This window comes from Condylura cristata, unplaced genomic scaffold (assembly GCF_000260355.1).
Source record: "Condylura cristata isolate star-nosed mole 26May11 unplaced genomic scaffold, ConCri1.0 scaffold00014, whole genome shotgun sequence".
In the NCBI taxonomy this organism is placed as follows: Eukaryota; Metazoa; Chordata; class Mammalia; order Eulipotyphla; family Talpidae; genus Condylura; species Condylura cristata.
In genome coordinates, this window is record NW_004567115.1 from 574,840 (window position 1) to 593,581 (window position 18,742).

Here is an 18,742-nt window from a genome sequence, read left to right on the forward strand (position 1 = left end):
CATAACTTTAAAAATAATTAAAATTAAATCACATGAGAATATTAAAACCAAATTTTCTTTTTTAACTAATTTATCTTATTTAATGTTTGTTTTTATGGATGTGATATCAATGTAACCCCATGAGATTTTACCATTCAGCAGTGGTTCATCAATTCACCCATACTCCACCATCATACACCATTGCTTCCTTCCCTCTTTCCCTCACTCCTCCCCCATTTCTACCCCTTACCCTAAACCAGGTGCTTCAGTTCTGTAGTTAGCTATTAACAGTTTTTAACTGACTCTTGATTTAGTTAGTTTATGTATCATACAGCCAGTATTTCTTTCTCCCTTCCGCTTTATTTAATTTAGCATTATCCCTTCAAGCTTCATCTTTGTTGCTGCAAATGGCATGAGTTTACCTTTTTAAATCTTAGTAGTATTTCAGGGTGTATATATGCCAGATCTTCTTGACCCACTCATCTGTTCTGGGGCACTAGAATGGCTTTTCAGGAAAACAGTGTTGCTTTCCTAGTTCAGCTATATTAAATAGTGCAGTAATAAACATGGGAGTGTAGTTTCCTTTCAAATTAATATTTAGTTTTTGTACTTTTGGGGTAAATGCCTAGCAGTGGAATTACTGGGTCTAATGGTAGATCCATGTTGAATGTTTTGAGACCCCTCTTACTGCTTTCCATAAGAGCTGGAAGAATTTACGTTCCCACCAGCAGTAGAGGAGGGGCTCTTTTCCTCCACTTCCTCACCAGCACTTGGGTCTGTTCTTTTCAGTAGGGACCATTCTCACAGGTGTGAGATGGTATCTCATTCTAGTCTTGATTTACATTTCTCTAATAATAAGTGATTGTGAACATTTTTGTTCATGTTCCTGCTTGTTATTTTAAACTCTTCATTGGAGAATTATCTGTTTAGTTATTTAAACCCATTTTTGGATTGGGTTGATTGTTTTGGTTTTGTAGAATATTATGAGTTCTTTGAATAACTTGATATCAGTCCTTTGTCCGATGTGTGGTGTGCAAATATTTTCTGCCATTTAGTGGGGTCCCTTTTCATTTTAGTTTTCATTTCTTTTCCCGGTAAGGAAGCTCTTTAGCTTGAAGTAGTCCCAGTTGTTTATGGTTACTTTTGTTTCCTGGCTGTTGGGGACAGATCCCTAAAGGTATCACTAAAGCTTGTGTTATGAAATGTTTTGTCTGTGTTTTCTTCTAGTATTTTATGGTTTCATGTTTTACATCCATGTCTTTTATCCATTTGAAATGATTTTTATATGTTGTGTGGGACAGTCGTGTAATTTCATTCTTTTGCATGCAATTCTCCAGTTTCCCCAACACAATTTATTGAAAGGCTGTCAGTGTTCCAGTTATGTTTATGGCTCCTTTGTCATGGATTAACTGTCTATTTTTATGGGCTTTCAATTCTGTTCCATTGGTCAGTGTGTATATTTTTGTTTCAGAGCCAGCTTTTAATTATTGTGGCTTTATGATATAGCTTGAGATATAAAAGTATGATGCTTCCATTCTCTTTCTTCTTTGTCAAGATTACTTTTGCTATTTAGGGTCTTTTGGATTCTATGTGAATTTCAGTAGTGTTTGCTCCAGTTTTTTGAAATATGTCATTGATATTTTTATTGGCTTTGCATTAAATCTATACATTCTTTGGACATTTTGATAATGTTGATTCTTCCACTCCATGAACAGGAAATATTTTCCCACTTCTTTGTGGAGCAATGTTTTATAGTTTTCTTTGTATAGATCTTTTACCTCCTTTTTTAGGCTTACCCTCAAGGTTTAATTTTTATGGTGCAATTGTAAATGGGATCACGCTAATATTTCCTCTTCTCTCTCATTTTTTATATGTAGGAAGTCAAATGATTCATGTGTTAATTGCTAACTGGTTGTTTTTCCAAGGAATCTTGAGGGTTCTCTATGTACATTATCATGACATCTGCAAATAATGATAGCTTTACTTTTATTTTCCAGTTTGAATCTTTCTGTTGTCTAATTGCTCTAGCTAGAACTTCCATTACTATGTGGAATAGCAGTGGTAAGAGTGGACATCTTCATTTTGTACCAGATCTTAGTAGAAAAGCTTTTAGTTTTCTAGCATGGAGAAAGAACAAACTGGTGGGTTTCTTATAAACAGCCTTATTATGTTAAGATATGTTTCCTTAACCCCTTGTTCAAGAGTTTTCACCATTAATGTATGTTGAGTCTTATCAAATGTTTCCTCAGCATCTATTGATGTATGGTTTTTATCTTTCTTTTTGTTTATGTGGTGAATTATATTGATTGATTTTTCAGATGTTGAACCATCTGTGTTCCTGGTATGAGTCCCACTTGATCATGGTATATGATACAATGATGCATAGTTAGATTCAATTTACTAAGATTTTATTTAAAATGTATGCATTTTTCTGGGCCCTTCTTGGTGGTGCAACAGGTTAGGGCACAGCATTGCAAGTTAGCTATAGTCACTTCAGTGTAAGTTTGATCCCTGGCCCCAGCAGTGACCCAGTTGGCCCAGCAGACCTCTCCTGTCTCAACTACTGCACCCCTCAGCAGTGTACTTCATTGATCTGCCTGTTCTGCCCCCCACTCTGTCTCTAGTGAATCCTCTCACTGCCCCTGCACCTCTGGCCTGTACCCCAGTTCTATATGCATACATAAATAAATCTTAAAAAAAAAAGATATATGCATATTTTCAATTGGTCTTAATTTTTCTTCTCTCTTTTGTTTATGTGTGGTTTTGGTATTAGAGTAAAGTTGTTCTCATAGAAAGTATTATATGTATTCCTTCTTTTTCAATGTTTTAATTTCTTTGTCTTTGGTATTCTTAATTCTGTAACTAATAAGGGAACTTGTCTGTGAATTGGAGTTCTGAGTATTTATTCTCTTTGTGTTTTAGTATTCCTTTGAGAATGAATGTTGCCATTGGGGAGTTTTCTTTTTGCCTGTCACAGCTTTGGAACCCAGCTGCAGTGTGTGGGGCTTCCTCTGAAAGTAAAAACCCCCTTCACTGGTCAGAATTCTACCTATCTGGACGAGCAGCTGGCTAAGATCTCATTAATAGTTGTGAGGCCTCAGCCCACTCTAGCTCACTCTCCAATGTGGGTCTGAGTATAAAGGTGCTTTTAGGATCTTGTAAGAGGTCATTAGACCTCTGCAAATCTAAGAAGGAGCTGGGGGTTGCAAGGCCTCTGACCACTCTGTCATCCTCCTCAATACAGGTCTGGTGTCTCACAAGTGTAGGTGGTAGAATAAGATATAATGAAAGGTTGCAAGGCCTCTGGCTATTTTGGCACCCTCCCAGAAGAGGGTCCAAGGTCTTACCAGTCTGTACAGGTGTTGGTGGGGTGTAATGGAAGGTTGTGAGGCCTCTGGCCATTCTGACACCTTCCCCAATGTGGATGCAGGATCTCACTTGTCTGGATGGACACTGGTGGTGTCTTGCAGTAGGTTATGAGGCCCCTGCCTATCTGGACAGGGGTTGGCCTGGTCTTCCTAGGGGTCACAAGGCCTCTAATCATTCTTGACTTGGGTCTAGAGTCTCACTGGCCTTGAACTAAATTTTCTAAGCCTAGACAGGCAAGTACTAGGCTCCTACATTTACACAACTGCCCATCTACCTCTTTTGTGAACATCTCATTTATTAATATATGGGTAGCACTTTATAGCTTATTCATATTTACTCAGGAAATTAAGCCATCATTTATTCATTTTATAGATGAGTCACCTGTGACCCAATGAAAACATTTGATTTAGTAAGTAGGAGGAATTTTGTCAGAGGTCTGACAAAATCTTTTACTGCATTGTACAATGTTCTGAGCTGTTGAAGTTGAGACCCCACCTTTAAATACCCTGAATTATTTGGTCTGATTACAACGAGATTTTAATGCACAACCAAAATAGTATAGTCAAGTTTTTTCAATGACTTTGGAATATTGAGTTACTTTTGTAATTATGTGTCTCTTAGTAGAAAATTGAAAAATTAAAACTAATTGCTTGGGTACATGAATATTTTCTTAAACAACTGACTCAGACATACTTAGGTAATTGCTGGTCTTCTGCTTACAGCAAAAGCTTTCAAATTTGCCTAGGTAAATTTGCCTGCATACATTTTAACCTATGTACTCATGAAATTTCTAGAAAGCAAATGTGACATAAATAATAAAAATCAATGTGTTCAATTTACCTTAGATCACTATTGTCACCTCCAGAACAAATGGATGTAGAAAGACAGTGTTGAGTTTGGGCATGGTTCTATAGCCAGCACCAAATGAGATAACTGATAGTACAAAGGGAAAATTAGGAAGAAGTGAGAAAAGACTTCTGGATATTCTGCATGGCTCTTTCAAAGTATGTCCTAAAATAGAGTTCTCAGCTTATATCCTCCAGGAGCCAAATACCTGATGAAAATGAAAGAAGTGAGCCTAGTAGATATTAAAACATATTTCTATTTAAGGAAGATTAAGGAGCTACTTCTCAAGTCCAGTTAATTGTTAACAAAGCAAACTTAGGCATAAGTTCTCAGTTGTAAATAGAAGTAGAAATATGGAGTGTTGTGTGTTGCTTTAGCAATTCATTTTCTTTTAAACTAAATAGAACATATCTTACAGGCCTACTTGTAATCTGTACTGGTTTATAATTTCTCTGGATTTCCAGAAGAGGTCACCCTAGATTCACAGTATAGGAGAGAAAGTTTTCTTAGGGTTCCTATTTTGGCCTAAAAATTAAGATGACAAAGACAAACTAATGGGAAGAAAGCACAGCAATGTAATAGAGTTTGTATATATACGTGGGAAACTTCACAAGAAAATGAAGACCCAAAGAAGTGGCTAGAGAGAAAATGTTCTTTATCTTTTAAACAAAGAAGCAGCAATAAGTTTGTAAAGTATTGACAAGACTAGAAGTTTGGTGTTAGAGGTAGTAAACAGTGAAATAACTAGGAAAATAAGATGTATTTTTTGCTTGTTTGTTTTGATTAAACATTTTTATTTTCTTACATTGTTGTTCATTTCTGGACAATATTTTATTTCTCCACTCAGGTATTGTCCCCATAAATCTCCCACACCACATCATCTGTAAGCCATCACCATCATCCCTTGTGCTCTTCCCTCCCCTATTTTGACCCTTCTCCTTCCCACTCCCCTGCAGATCTATAGTTTGCCTATTATAGATCTTTTTATTTTCCCTGACCCCTTGTTGGGTTTCCCTTTATTCCTCCTATAAGTGAAACCCATCTGATATTTTTCTTTTTCCTTTGGCTTGTTTCACTGAGCATGATCCCTTCCAGCTCCACCCATGTTGCTGCAAATGGCATGATGAGTTTATGTTTTTTAAGATTTATTTATTTATACATACAGAATTGAGGTACAGGTCAGAAATGCAAGGGGTGAAAGGATTCACCAGAGACAAAGTGAGGAGCAGAATAGGGAAAGTAACTGAAATACACTTCTGAGGGGAACAGTAAGCAGGCCAGGAGAGGTCTGCTGTGCCATGTGGGTTACCTCCTTGGCTGGGGATCGAACTTGTGCTGCAGTGGCTGCGATAGCTTCATAGTGCTGAGATTTAATCTGTTGTGCCACCAGGGAGTTTATCTTTTTTGATTGCTGAGTGCATATACCACATCTTCTTGATCCAGTCATCTGTTTTTGAGCATTTAATTTGTTTCCATATCTTATATTTTAAGTAGTGCTGCAGCCAACATAGGCATGCAAATTTCCTCTCCAAATAATGTTTTAGTTTCCTTTGAAAGATTCTTAAGAACTGAAATGCTGGATCATATGGTAGATCCATTTTTGGTAATTTTGAGCAATATTTTAGGAAAGTCCACACTTTTCCATGATGACTTGGACTAATTTGCATTACCACCAGCAATGTAAAAAAGGTTCCTTTTTCTCTCCATCCTTGCCAGCATTTGTGGTTGCCAGCTGTTTTAAGTATGGGCCACTCTCATAGATGTGAAGTGGTATATTGTGGCTTTGATTTGCATTTGTCTGACTATACATGATGTTGAGCCCTCTTTACATATTCCTTTTGGCAATTTGCATTTCTTCTTTGGAGAAGTGTCATTTTAGTTCTGCCATTTTTTTTAAAGATTTATTTATTTATGCATACAGAACTGGGGTACAGGGCAGAGGTGCAGGGGTGGTGAGAGGCTTCACCAGAGACAGAGTGGGGAGCAGAACAGGCAGATCAACGAAGTACACTGCTGAGGGGAGCAGCGGGCGGGTCAGGAGAGGTCTGCCTCGCCATGTGGATCTCTTCTAGGGCTGGGATTGAACTCATGCTGACGTGGCTTTAGCTTCTTAGTGCTGTGCTTTAACCTGCTGTGCCACCAGGAAGGGCCTATTCTGCCCATTTTTTGATGAGGGTGTTTCCTTTGTTTTTGTAAGTTGTGTATACTCTTTGTAGATCTTTGATATCAGTTCCTTACAGGTAGTGTGAAGTATAAATATTTTCCCCCAATCTGTAGGTCTCTTATGCTATATAGAAGTTTTTAGTTTAATGTAGTTCCAGGTGTTTATCTTTCCTTTATGGATAATAAGGTTTAAATTAAAGAGCAATTTAAAAAATAGATAATATTTTTATTATACTATGTGCTTTTCAAATAGTTTTTGTATCCATTATGTTCTTTAATTTTTGAAGCCACCATTTCGGTAGGTATTATAATCACCTACATCGCAGTCTCACAAAAATAGTAACCCCTCCACCCCCCCCTCAGAGAGATTTATATTCCCACTTTATTTTGAGGCTTACCTTGATTGTGCAAAAGTATTTGTTCATGTGTACTTATATAGTTATGTATAATTGTCAATTTCCCCAAATGAAGAAATTCTTTTTTTTTATTTTTTTAAAGATTCATTTATTTATTCATACAAAACTGGGGTACAGGCCAGAGATGCGGAGGGTGAGAGGATTCACCAGAGACAGAGTGGGGATCAGAACAGGCAGACTGACAAGTACACTGCTGAGGGGAGCAGCGGGAGGGTCTAGGGAGGTCTGCCACACCATATGGTCACCTCCGGGGCAGGCAGGGATCGAACTCATGCAGAGTGACTTAAGCTTCTTAATGCAATGCTTTAACCCACTGCACCACCAGGGAGGGCCTGAAAATTCTTTTATTTTTTTTTCTTTTAATATTTATTGACTTATGCATATAGAACTGGGGTGCAGGACAGAGATACAGGGATGGTGAGAGGATTCACCAGAGACAGATTGGGGAGCCGAACAGGCCGACTGATGAAATATACTGCTGAGGGGAGCAGCAGGCAGGTCAGGAGAGGCCTGCCACACCATGCGGGAACACGGCCCTGGCAGGGGATCGAACTCATGAAGTGGCTGTTTCTAGCTTCCTAGTGCTGTGCTTTAATCAGTTGCGCCACCAGGGAGGGCCCAAATGAAGAAATTCTTTACTGATCTTAAGTGAACTACTTTAAGACAATATTTGCAAAACAAGGAACTCACCTTTTCAAACATCCTTCTTCCTTTTTCAAATATGGCATTGGTGAATAGGTACTTTTTCCTTATTAATTGAAATAAATAGGCTACAAGTAAACAGTTAGTTCTGTTTATCTTACCCTATAATAGAACAAAATTATTAAATATCAATATGACAAATGTAATTTGAAATTTTAATTATGTGAAAAAATGTCAATAAAATGATTAATATCAAGTAAAAAATAAAGCAGAAATACAGTTCCTTGTATTTTTGATGTTGCTATTAAGGGATATATTTTTTTATTGAGGAAACATTGACTTTTAACACTATACAATTTTCAAGAGTACAATTTTGCACCTTGTAGATAGCTCACCAAACTTGCCGCTAAAAGTCTAGTTACCAGCAACCTCTAGTTACCCTTCTTTAACCATTATTCTGTAGTCATAATCTGAGAGGTTTTGTTTTGTTTTACTTTTTCATTTGTTTTTTCTTCTCTGTAGTCCACATAAATGAAATCAAGTGGTATTTATCTTTCTCTTTCTGACTCATTTCATTCTCCTTAATTGATCATTTCAAGGTCAATACATGTGATCACAAATGGCAAAATTTCATATTTCTTTCATGGAAAATTGTAATACTGCAGTATTCCATTGTGTATATATGCCACATCCTTATCCATTCATCTATCCATGGGACTTGGGTAGTTTCCATATACTGATCAGTGATTTACGGCTGCATTGTACATAGTATTGCATATATCTTTGAAATTACTGTTTTTATTTCCTTCAGATAGATAAGTGAAATTACTGAATCAAGAATCCCCAATACTGTTTTCTATATTAGTTGCACCAATTTACCTTTCAACCTACAGTGTGCAAAGTTTCTTTCTCTTCACATCCTCACAACACTTTCTTGTATTTTTGATGCAGGTCATTCCCACAAGTGTGAGATAAGATCTCAATGTATTTTTGTTTTGAAATTTTTGTTTGAAATTCCTTAATAGTAACTGACAGTGAGCATTTGTTTGTTTTCTTATTGTTGAGCTTATGAATTCTTAAAGAGTTCTAATAAAGTGGTCTCATTTTCTTCTTTTGCCTGACTGTCTAGTTTTCCCCAGCATCATTCCTTGTTTACGGATTCTTTCATTTTCTTCCTCCTCTTTAATGCACTTTTGTTGTCTAATGTTATTACTTTTTTTACTGTGAGATCCCTGTCAAATTAAAGCAGCTATAGCTGTTTTTAATGTTTATTTCCCTTTGGCTTTTCTGTTGTACCTAAATATTTTATACTTTATTCCAAATATAGCTAAAGCCTTCTGATTCAATTTAATAATTTACTCAAGGTTTTCTGGTACTTCTTTTCTTTGTATGTAGTAGAACACTTTTCAACAATTCTTGTGAGATGCATCTGGTTGATGAATTCATCAGATTTGAGTTGCCTGGGAAGGTCTATATCTCTGTCATGTTTGAATTATAATATTGGTGGGTGGAGTGTTCTGAGTTGGTGGTTTTTATCTTTTGGTGTTTTGAATATATACCACTCTTTCTTGGCCTACACACTTTCTGCTGAGAAATCTAATGATAGCCTGGCGGGGGTGACTATATATATAAGGCACACTTTCCCCCCACCCCAGCAGCCTTTAATATTTTTCCTTATTAACTTTTGATAATTTTACAATGATATGCCTTGGTGTAGGTATTTTGTAGTTAGATAGTTAGATGCTTTCTTAACCTTATAGAATTCTATAATTATTTCTTTCCTGATGCTTGGGAAACTCTTGTCTACTTTCTCTTTAAGTAAGTTCTTTGTTGTCTTCTCCCTGTCTTTACTTTCTAAGTACATATGGATACCCTTTATCCTATGCATCCCTTCATAGTTTAGTTTAGTCTATTATCCTGATAATTTTTTCCTAAAACTTCTTTAACTCCTCTCTTTTACTTGAGCCATTTCTATATTTCTATCTTAAATTCCACAAATTATTTCCTCTATAAATATCTGTATTCTTCTTTATGCTTTTCACTGTAGTACTCATTTATTGAATTATTCATATCCAAATACTTCTTAATATATTTAATCTCTTTAATGAAGAACACCATGTGATGATTATCTTCCTAAGTTTTTTTTTCTTTTTCTGTGTTTATATAGTTTTGTTTTTTGAAACTCAAAAAACTAGTTTGAATTCTTTATACATTAGATTTAAAAATTCATTGTCTTTAACTTTGTTTTCTGAGATTTTTTGTTCTCTTTCTGCCATATAGTGTGGCTGTAATTTCTAATCCTGTTAGATGTAGACTTTTCTACCTGCAAATCTGATTGGTTAAAATAATCTATTTTTTCCTAATCCAAATAAGCGATGCTTTGACTTTAGTTCTGGGTTTATCTCTCCTATATCAAGGAAACATAAGGAAAGGAGAAAACAAGAAGGGGGCCATAGTCCCAGTAATGCTATTGTGGATACAAATACAGGGACATCATCCTGGACCGCCTCTCCTCCCAAAAGCCCAGACTAGATCTTATTCTGTGCCAAGTGTCAAAACTATAGATCTGTGTATTAGTCATCAAGTGTCATTAAGAGCACATTATCTTAAGTTGGTGGGAAGGAAGAGGCACTGTGGTTTTTTGCTTTAGTTAGTCAAATTTGCTGGATCATTGAGTATAATATCTTTTTTTCTTTGCTGTTAAGTTCATTGGGGGGGAGACATGGGCTTCCACGTTGTCTCTGTGCTACCCCTGCTTGTCTTCAGATAGAGTTAGTGATAACCCCCCCCCACACACACACACACCAGCAGCCTTGTACCAGCTCCAAAACCTTGCCAAGTACCAATCTACTGACCTTCAGATATAGAAACACATGTGGATCATTGGATATCCAGGAATGATGACCAGTAGAGTTACATTTGCATTTTAAGGATCCTGGGGTTGTGGCTTAAAGAGGAAGCATGAGTGGTGGCTGTTTACTCTACCATGTTCATAGCAATGCTTTCCTTTTCTTTGTGTTTTTAAAATATTTTTCTGATTGTCTATTATGAGCATATGTTAATGTTGTAACCAGTAAAATAATATTAAGCAAGGAAGTATAATTTTACCCTAAAATCACAGGTTTGTTTCCTTTTTCTCAGTTTAGCCTTTGAAATTACCTGCAGGCTACCTGTTTCTGTTTTGTTGTCCTACTGTCACTTAAAATGAACAGTTATAAAACTGTTTTATAACTGGTCTTCCTGAAAAATACCATGTCTTAAACAGTTATAAAACTGAAATAAAAATTTTCCCAGTCTAAACTACACATACCTATTTCTATCTTTTTATTGTAAATTTCTAAATCCAAACTTTTTTTTCAATCCACCTCCAGGTATTCTTTTGCTCAATGTTTTTCCCTCCAGTGGATATCTTTATCATCTCAACTTACAGTAGTTCCTACATGGGAACTACTTATACTTTCCCAGAGCAATCTTCCAAAATATAACATATTGCTTCACATTTTATATTTGCTCAAAAACCAATTCATGCCTTCTTTCAAAAAGAACAATTTCAGGTCTAGGGATGCATATATACAAATGAGTTTAGGATATCTTATTCCAGGAAGCAAAGAAGTATTCAAATGATGACAGGAATATGTCAAAAAGCACATTAACTGACCCGAAGGAAGATTATTACTGGACATATTTGAACCATAGTAACAATTATGAATTTTAACACATTGGTTAAAAATATCTGTGAGTTCACAATAATACAGAAAGAAGAAGAAGACAAGTACATTGGAAATGGAGGTTCTGTGCAGAAAAGTGATAATGTGAATGCTGCTATAATCATAGAATTGTAAAACTAGCATACTGTAAGCAACTCTTGATAAGTGGGTGTTGAAAAGACATAAGAATCACTAGTGTGTTTCATATCCCTCAGTTGAAATGCCTTCACACAATAAGATATGTCTGTTTTAAAATATTACCTTTCAAATTATTTGCTTATTATAAAATGTATGTTTATATATCAAAGGACACTACCTTGACCAACAAATCAAGGGTAGCATCACCAACACCAGTAAGAGGCCTATAATGTATCCCCACCAAGCAAGTGTTCATGCCAAAATGTTTATCAGTTCAGTAGTGGGGAAACCCCAAATTGTGGAATATTCTACAGATAAGTGGCTGAGAGTCTTCAAAAATAACACAATAGTCTAAAAGTAGAAAAGCAACAAGACTAGTTGTTGTTGAGACTAAATATGTGTGACTATGTCTAAACTTTCACTGGAATCTATACGAAAAATTAAAAACAGTTGCAGAATAATAGAATATCCTTATTCTAAGGCAGTATGTAGTAGTGTTTTTAGGGATGAAATAGCACAACATGTGCAAACTACTTGTAAGTGGTTTAGCTACAAACGTGTATAAATGAAGAAATATTTACAATAAAGTGAGAGGAAAAAGAGAACAAGAAAAAATTGTAAAATATCTCAAAAGATATGTCTAGGTAAAGGGTACACAGCAGTTCATTGTGCTATATTTTCAACTTGTTAGGCATTTAAAATGTTCTTAATAAAAGCTTATAAGTGGTAGAGCCTCTTTCCCTAAAGGTTAGAAACTAGTCCCTTGCTTCAGCTTTAAAGGCCATCTCTGGCCTGACCTATCAAGATGAACTCACTTCATAAGCAAATCAGGAGCTAAACTATATCCTATCCACCCAGTTTCTCCCATACCACTTTAATTTAGTCTTCAGAAACTTTTCCTCTCTACTCCTCAGCAGGAATTCCCTCTTAGATCAAACCAATCTACTGTCACAATTCCATTTATACCTATGGGCTCATGAACATTGCTCGTTATCTCTATTTAAATGCAAATATCCTCCTTCCCATCAATCCCATCCTCATTTGACTATACCTGACACCTAACATTTCCCCTCATCTGCCTATATGTGGCAATATTCAAATATCACCTTTATCAGAGAATACAGAACTCATGGTTTGTGATTCTTTAAAAAAATGCATACTTCCTGAAAAATACCATGTCTTAAACAAATAAGTTAATTGACCACTGTGTTTGTGACCTATATATATTTTTTATTTATTTATGCATACAGAACTGGGGTCAAGCCAGAGGTGCAGGGGTGGTGAGAGGCTTCACTAGAGACAGAGTGGGGAGCAGAACAGGCTGACTGATGAAATACACTGCTGAGGGGAGCAGTGGGCAGGTCAGGAGAGGTCTGCCGCACCATGTGGGTCACCTCCGGGGCTGGGGATCAAACTCGTACTGAAGTGGCTTTAACTTCTTAGTTTTGTGCTTTAACCCACTGTACCACCAGGGAGGGCCCCAAAGTGACCTATATTTTAACATAAAAATTACTGAATGAAAGGAAGGAAATTTAGTAAATTAGCTGGTTTTCTCATGGGATGACAAAACAGTCACTTTTAATATCTAGTAAATGTGGATTAAGTGTTTATTTTTATGTGGCCATTTGGTGTTATATAGGCTGCAATAAACTTGGATGAGTAGGAGAAAGTACTTGTCAGATCATTTATCAGCAATTTATTTATATTATCCTAATCTCCTTCTTCTATATTTAATTTAGACACTACTGTCAATTATCTTTTCTGTCCTTGGAATTGCCTTCTCTGGATACTGCCTGGTCATATCTGCTTTGGGCCTTGTTCAGGGACCCTATTGCCGCACCCATAATGGCTGGGAGTATCCCTTTGAAGACACTGCAGGACGGTAAGGAATAATTTTCCAAATCAAGGAGGTTTGAAAGTTGGAAGCACCTGGTCTCATAATGATACATATTTACATGATCACTCTCAGGATTACTTTGTGTGGGTACTTTAGTAAACAATACTCTATTAATTTACTAAAATCCAAACCAGTTTGTTCTGACATAGACCCTTCACATTTAAACAGTTTAGATGTTTTCCTCCATTGTTTTAATGCCATGTGCATTTACTATTTTGAGACTGCCATGAAGATATCCAAATGAAAGATGTGTTTCTTTTGTACTTTAGAACAGGAATTTGTGGCTATTGTGTTCTGACAACATTGGATCTGGGACTTGAGTGGTTCTGACAATTCACTTTTGCACTATGGTCAAGTTGGACATGGGATCTGTTACAGATATGAAAAGGTTGTGGCTACATAGTGACAGAAGCAGGTGAGGTGAGCAGTACAGCCTGAGATCTAGGGACATGATTAGGAGCAATAGTTTGTAGAAGTTACTAGGAGCTTATCTAGCATGTGCTGAAGAATAGTGTAAGAAGGTAGCCTTGTTCAGGAGTGTGGATCAGAAAGATGTTGTGTGACCCAACTCTAGAAAGCAGTTGCGTCACACTGGCACTGGGCTGGGCATGTTGATTACCAGCACCTGCAGAAACAGCTGGAGGTGGCAGGTCCAGCAGATATAGTGGAGAGGTACACTGAATCTTTTGTGTACTGTGATAAGAAATCTAATAGAATAATCTGAAAAAGTACGTAACATTCCCTGGGGAAATTACAATTTCTGTTTATATATATGTATATATGTATGTATGTATGTATGTGTGTATGTATGTATGTGTATGTATATGTATGCATATATACTATGCATGAATGAAATAATAAGATATTTGTCTTTTTCCTTCTGACTCATTTCACTAGCTTAACCATTCTAGGTCCATCCATATTGCAAATAGATTTCATCTTTTTATGACTAAAGTATTCCATTATGTAAATATATTTTTTTAAATCCATTTATCAGTCTTTAATCACTTAGATTCTTTCCAGTTTTACCTATTACAAATAATGTTGAAGTAAATATGGGATCTATTTATCTCTTCAAACTTATATTCTTTTTGTTTAAATACCCAGAGATAAGATAACTGGGTCTTCTGGAATATCTACTTTTAATTTTTTGAGTAATCTCCATAATGCTTTCCATAATAGGTACAAAAATTTACATTCCCACCAACGAAGTTCTCTTCACACATCAACTTCAACATTTGTCACTTCATGTCTTTTTAAAAATAGCCACCTGACAGGTGTGAGTTTATATCACATTGCTTTGGCTTTCATGCTTCTAATATTAAGAGATAAAGAATATATTCACATGTGCCTACTGGCCATTTGAATGTCTTCTTTTCTGAAGTATCCAGATTCTCTGGACAGATTTCATGAAGTTGCTTGGTTTTTTTAATTGTTGAGCTAGATCAATTTTTGGTATATATTTTTTAAAGATTTATTTTTATGTACTTATGTATATAAAAACTGGGGTACAGGGTAGAGGTGCTGGGGTGAAAAGATTCACCAGAGACAGAGTGGGGAGCAGAACAGGCAGATTGACAGAAATACAATGCTGAGAGGAGCAGCAAGCAAGAGAAGAGAGGTTGCTCTCCTACATGTGGGTCAGCTCCCTGGCCAGGGATCAACCTCATGCTGCAGTGGCTGACAATAGCTTAGTAGCCCTGAGATATTAACCCCTGTACCACCAGGGAGGTCCCCAGAGTTCTTGGCATATTTTAGACGTCAACCCATAGTTCATTGAATAATGTACAAATATCTGCTCCCATTCAGTAGGGTATTTGTTTTAATGCATGTTCTTTTGGAATACAAAGCTTTTTAGTTCGATATAACCCTATTTGTTTTACTTTTGCTTTTGCTTCCCTTGCTATAAGATTTGAGCCCTCCCCCCCAAACATATCTATAAAGCTGATGTGTGGAAGTATGCCATCTATAATATTTGTATGTATTTTGGTTTCAAGTCTTACATTCAAATATTTAATCCAGTTCTAATTGCTTTCTGTGGACGTTGTTAGCTGTTCTATGCTATTTGTCTTAGTATAGCCCTCTTTTCATTTGATATTCAAGTGTTAGCTCTTAGCTTCATGGTCTTGTATATTCACTTCTTTTCCTATTTTGAAAGTTTTCCACTATGATAGCTCTGAATAAGCACTTCAGAGAGCTTCATAGTACTGTGTTTTAACCCTTTGTGTCACCAGGAGGAGCCCCCTACAGCTACTTTTAATATCTTTCACTGCCTTATTTGTCTCTGACTGATTTTCCAGGACCTAGTTTTTAAGATTTATATTAACATTGTTTTATATAGTCTTTATTCAGTAGATTCCCTACTTTTGTGTCCTTATATATGTCTCACAACTTCTATTCTTCTCTCTGCTTTTCTATCTTATGTTTGAATGTTCCTTGCTTCCAAGGCATGTGTATTGCTTTACTCTCTTTTTGGTTGGGGCACTGCTGGTTAGTTTCATTTCTCTTCTTTGTTTACCTTAGTGTGAAAGCACAGGAGCCTGTGCTTAAATATTTGGTCTGAGACTTAATGAAGAGTGAAAATGGTCACCTCTGCCTTCTTTCTTCACCTCTCCAAGGTGAGCTCCATTCAGAGCTACAGTTGTCCTCATTTCCCACCCAACGTCCCTGCTACACCATCCTGTCAGTTCATGTTCACCAAGCTTGCATCTCCTGGCAAGGGGACAGCTCCAAATGGTCCACAGAGCTCAACTGCTCTGTGGAAAACATGAGAAGGCTATGTTTTCTTGCCCAGCAATGAATGGAGGCAATGGCTGCCCTGTGACCACCACTGCCATCATACTACATGAGGGACATGGGCTATGAGTGCTGAGTGGCTACTTCAGTCTTTCTGAGGGCATGGCAAGATTTCTTACTATTCTCTTGTTTATCTCATGAGTCATCCCAACATGGCTGCGTAAGAAGACTTTGTTTTCTTACCTCCAGAAAGGGATGGAAGAGCTTTCCTTGATGACACTGGCATGGAATGCCCATGACCTAGACTGGACCTGTGCCCACACATAACTGCCTTCCCTCTCTGAAGTCACTCCAGTGACTTTAAAAGTGTCCCAGCTAGTCCTGCAGACCAATAGATAACTTATCCTCAGCCTGTTCTACCACCCTGGATACTTATTTTCCTGTCAAACTCACCTTTGCCTTACCTGTCTCCTTCCTTGCAGTAAATCACCAACTTTAGTTTAAGGCCTCCAGGGAAAAGTCCTGAGACTCTGTCAGGGAATTTAGCAAATATTTCTTATATTTTTTTAGGGCAGAAGGTGATCCCAACCTCTCTATCCCCCCATGATATTAGTAGCTATGTTTGGGGACATTTTGGAGACCAATTTTCCATATTGACTTAGTTGAACAGAGCAACTGTTTAGTTGAACTTCCATAGCAGAAATAATGGCACAAATCAGTTAAGTAAATTCATAGTATTTTTAAAGATTATCTTGGGAATAGTTTATATTTCATAATCCTGTGCCAACTTAAACAGCCAAGGCTTTCAATTTGTTTGCATTCCCAACTCATAATCTAAATCTTCTTAAACAGCTACAGAGCAACAGTGTTCTACAGCAGATTTTCTTACACTGTGGAGCATACCCCAGCAACAGCAACACTACCTGGGAAATTTGAAATGCAGTCTTGAGAACCATTCAGGTCTTCTGGGTCAGATATACACGAGAGTTCTCAGTAACCTGCATTTTTACAAACCTCCCAAATAAACCTGAATTATGCTTGATTTTGAGAACTGTTGTTCTAATGGGATTTGGGACAGAGTCTAGGAATTTACTGTAGCATTTGTTTTTGCTATTTTACCAAGTATGTGATTTAATATCCAGCATAAACTCAACCTTGTCCTAGCAAAAAGGTTAACTTCTGGATTGTTAGATAATAGGTGATCTTTATCCCTTGATACTGCCCTGGGCTATCCTTTGTTGCTATTGAGTCTTCATTAAATAACTTACCTCCTATAATTGTCTCTGAGGCACACACCATGTTTATAAATATAGTCTGGTTCTACAATACTATGTATTCAACATCTGCATCTGAATGAGTTTTAAAATATGTTAATTCATATTTAATAATGGTATGTATTTTAATCATAAGTTAATTTCCCAAACATATAAATACTAGTTATCTTGTTCCTTGAGCCAAATATCTAGTCTCAGCCATGGGTTTTGTTGACCATTTCCTTCCTTTAATAGTTTTCTTACAGATTCCAGCATATGGATCCAGTGTCTGGAGCCTGCACATGTAGTAGAATGGAACATCATTTTATTTTCCATCCTCATAACTCTCAGTGGGCTTCAAGTGATTGTTTGCCTCATCAGATTAGTTATTCAGTTAATCAAGACACTGTGTGGAACCTATTCAGTCATCATTCAGGTAACAGGCCCCCAATAACACCTGTACTTTCTCACTTCAAGATTCAGTGAGTCTTTTTGAATAGATTTCCATCATGTTCTTTCTATCCTACTTGCTTTTGTCTTTACTGAAGCTCTGATATCTCAATTTTTTTTCTGATATTCTAATCCATCTGTTGGCTTGTATATATGGATTAAGTCAATGGAATAATTATAAATCTGCTTTCCATATTAAATAGTGAAAACAGCACATGGAGTTTTGAGAGATCACCATTTCAGTATTCTAAGGAGAAAGTGAGCAAAGCACAAAAGTTCTTAACATTTATTAGAATTTCCCTTTTCATTAGATAATTGAAAACTCATAGCCTTGCATTGAAATACTCTCTCTTTCAAATACTGCCACATTCAGCTAATAATCTTTCTTTATAATGAGTTATTAGTAAGTGGTTTTGAGGAGAAATATGTCTTCATCTTATCGACACTGCTTCTACTTGCTAAAATACTAATGCTAATTTGGTTATGGCTGAAACTGCTATCCTATTCAGCAGATATGTGAATGTATTTATTTAAAAACATATAATATATGCCTTTCCTAGTAGTTTTAAATAGACATTTTTCTATTATAGCATGTTTTAAATATGAATTCTAACTTAAGATTGTTATCTACATTATGGAAAATCAAAAAAAAATTACTACTTACTGTATTTTGTTTTCTTGTAGCCTGGAGTCATTTGATTAAGAGCAAGAAAGTTTTCATGATTAACAACTATCTTATATCTACTTGAAGACAATATTCAAATGAAGATGTTTGGTATTTATTTTGCCTATTTGTGAAGTTTGCAGAAGTCGTTGCAGGAGCCATTCTTTCATTTAGAATTTTTTCTAAGCTATGAGTCAGGATCTTTAGAAATGTTTATATCTTTTGATCAAGCAAATCCATTTCTAATAAAATATATTATGAAAATAGGAATTTAAGATAAAAATTTATGCAAATACACATATAACAGCATTATCTAATATTCTGGAAAATTATAAATACCCAAAAGCCTAATTTTAGAAGGATTAAATAAAATATGGTACACTAGTATACTTAGTTGTTAGAAATGGTGTTATACAGTCATTGCAAATGATAGTTTAAAAATTATGAATACTGCTATGTGAAATTGCAGATTTAAAATTTAT

General features: G+C 36.2%; 1 protein-coding gene across 1 annotated transcript in view; it reads left to right on the forward strand.

Moving 5' to 3' along the window:
* Nucleotides 1-18,478, forward strand: part of TM4SF18 (transmembrane 4 L six family member 18) — a 22,846-nt gene extending 4,368 nt beyond the window's left edge. The window contains exons 4-6 of the mRNA XM_004682118.2: nucleotides 13,000-13,142; nucleotides 17,402-17,582; nucleotides 18,281-18,478. Of these exons, the coding sequence (XP_004682175.1) occupies nucleotides 13,000-13,142; nucleotides 17,402-17,582; nucleotides 18,281-18,295 (339 nt within the window). The 3' untranslated portion in view covers nucleotides 18,296-18,478. The remainder of the gene's footprint in view (nucleotides 1-12,999; nucleotides 13,143-17,401; nucleotides 17,583-18,280) is intronic.
* The last annotated feature ends 264 nt before the right edge of the window (nucleotides 18,479-18,742 follow it).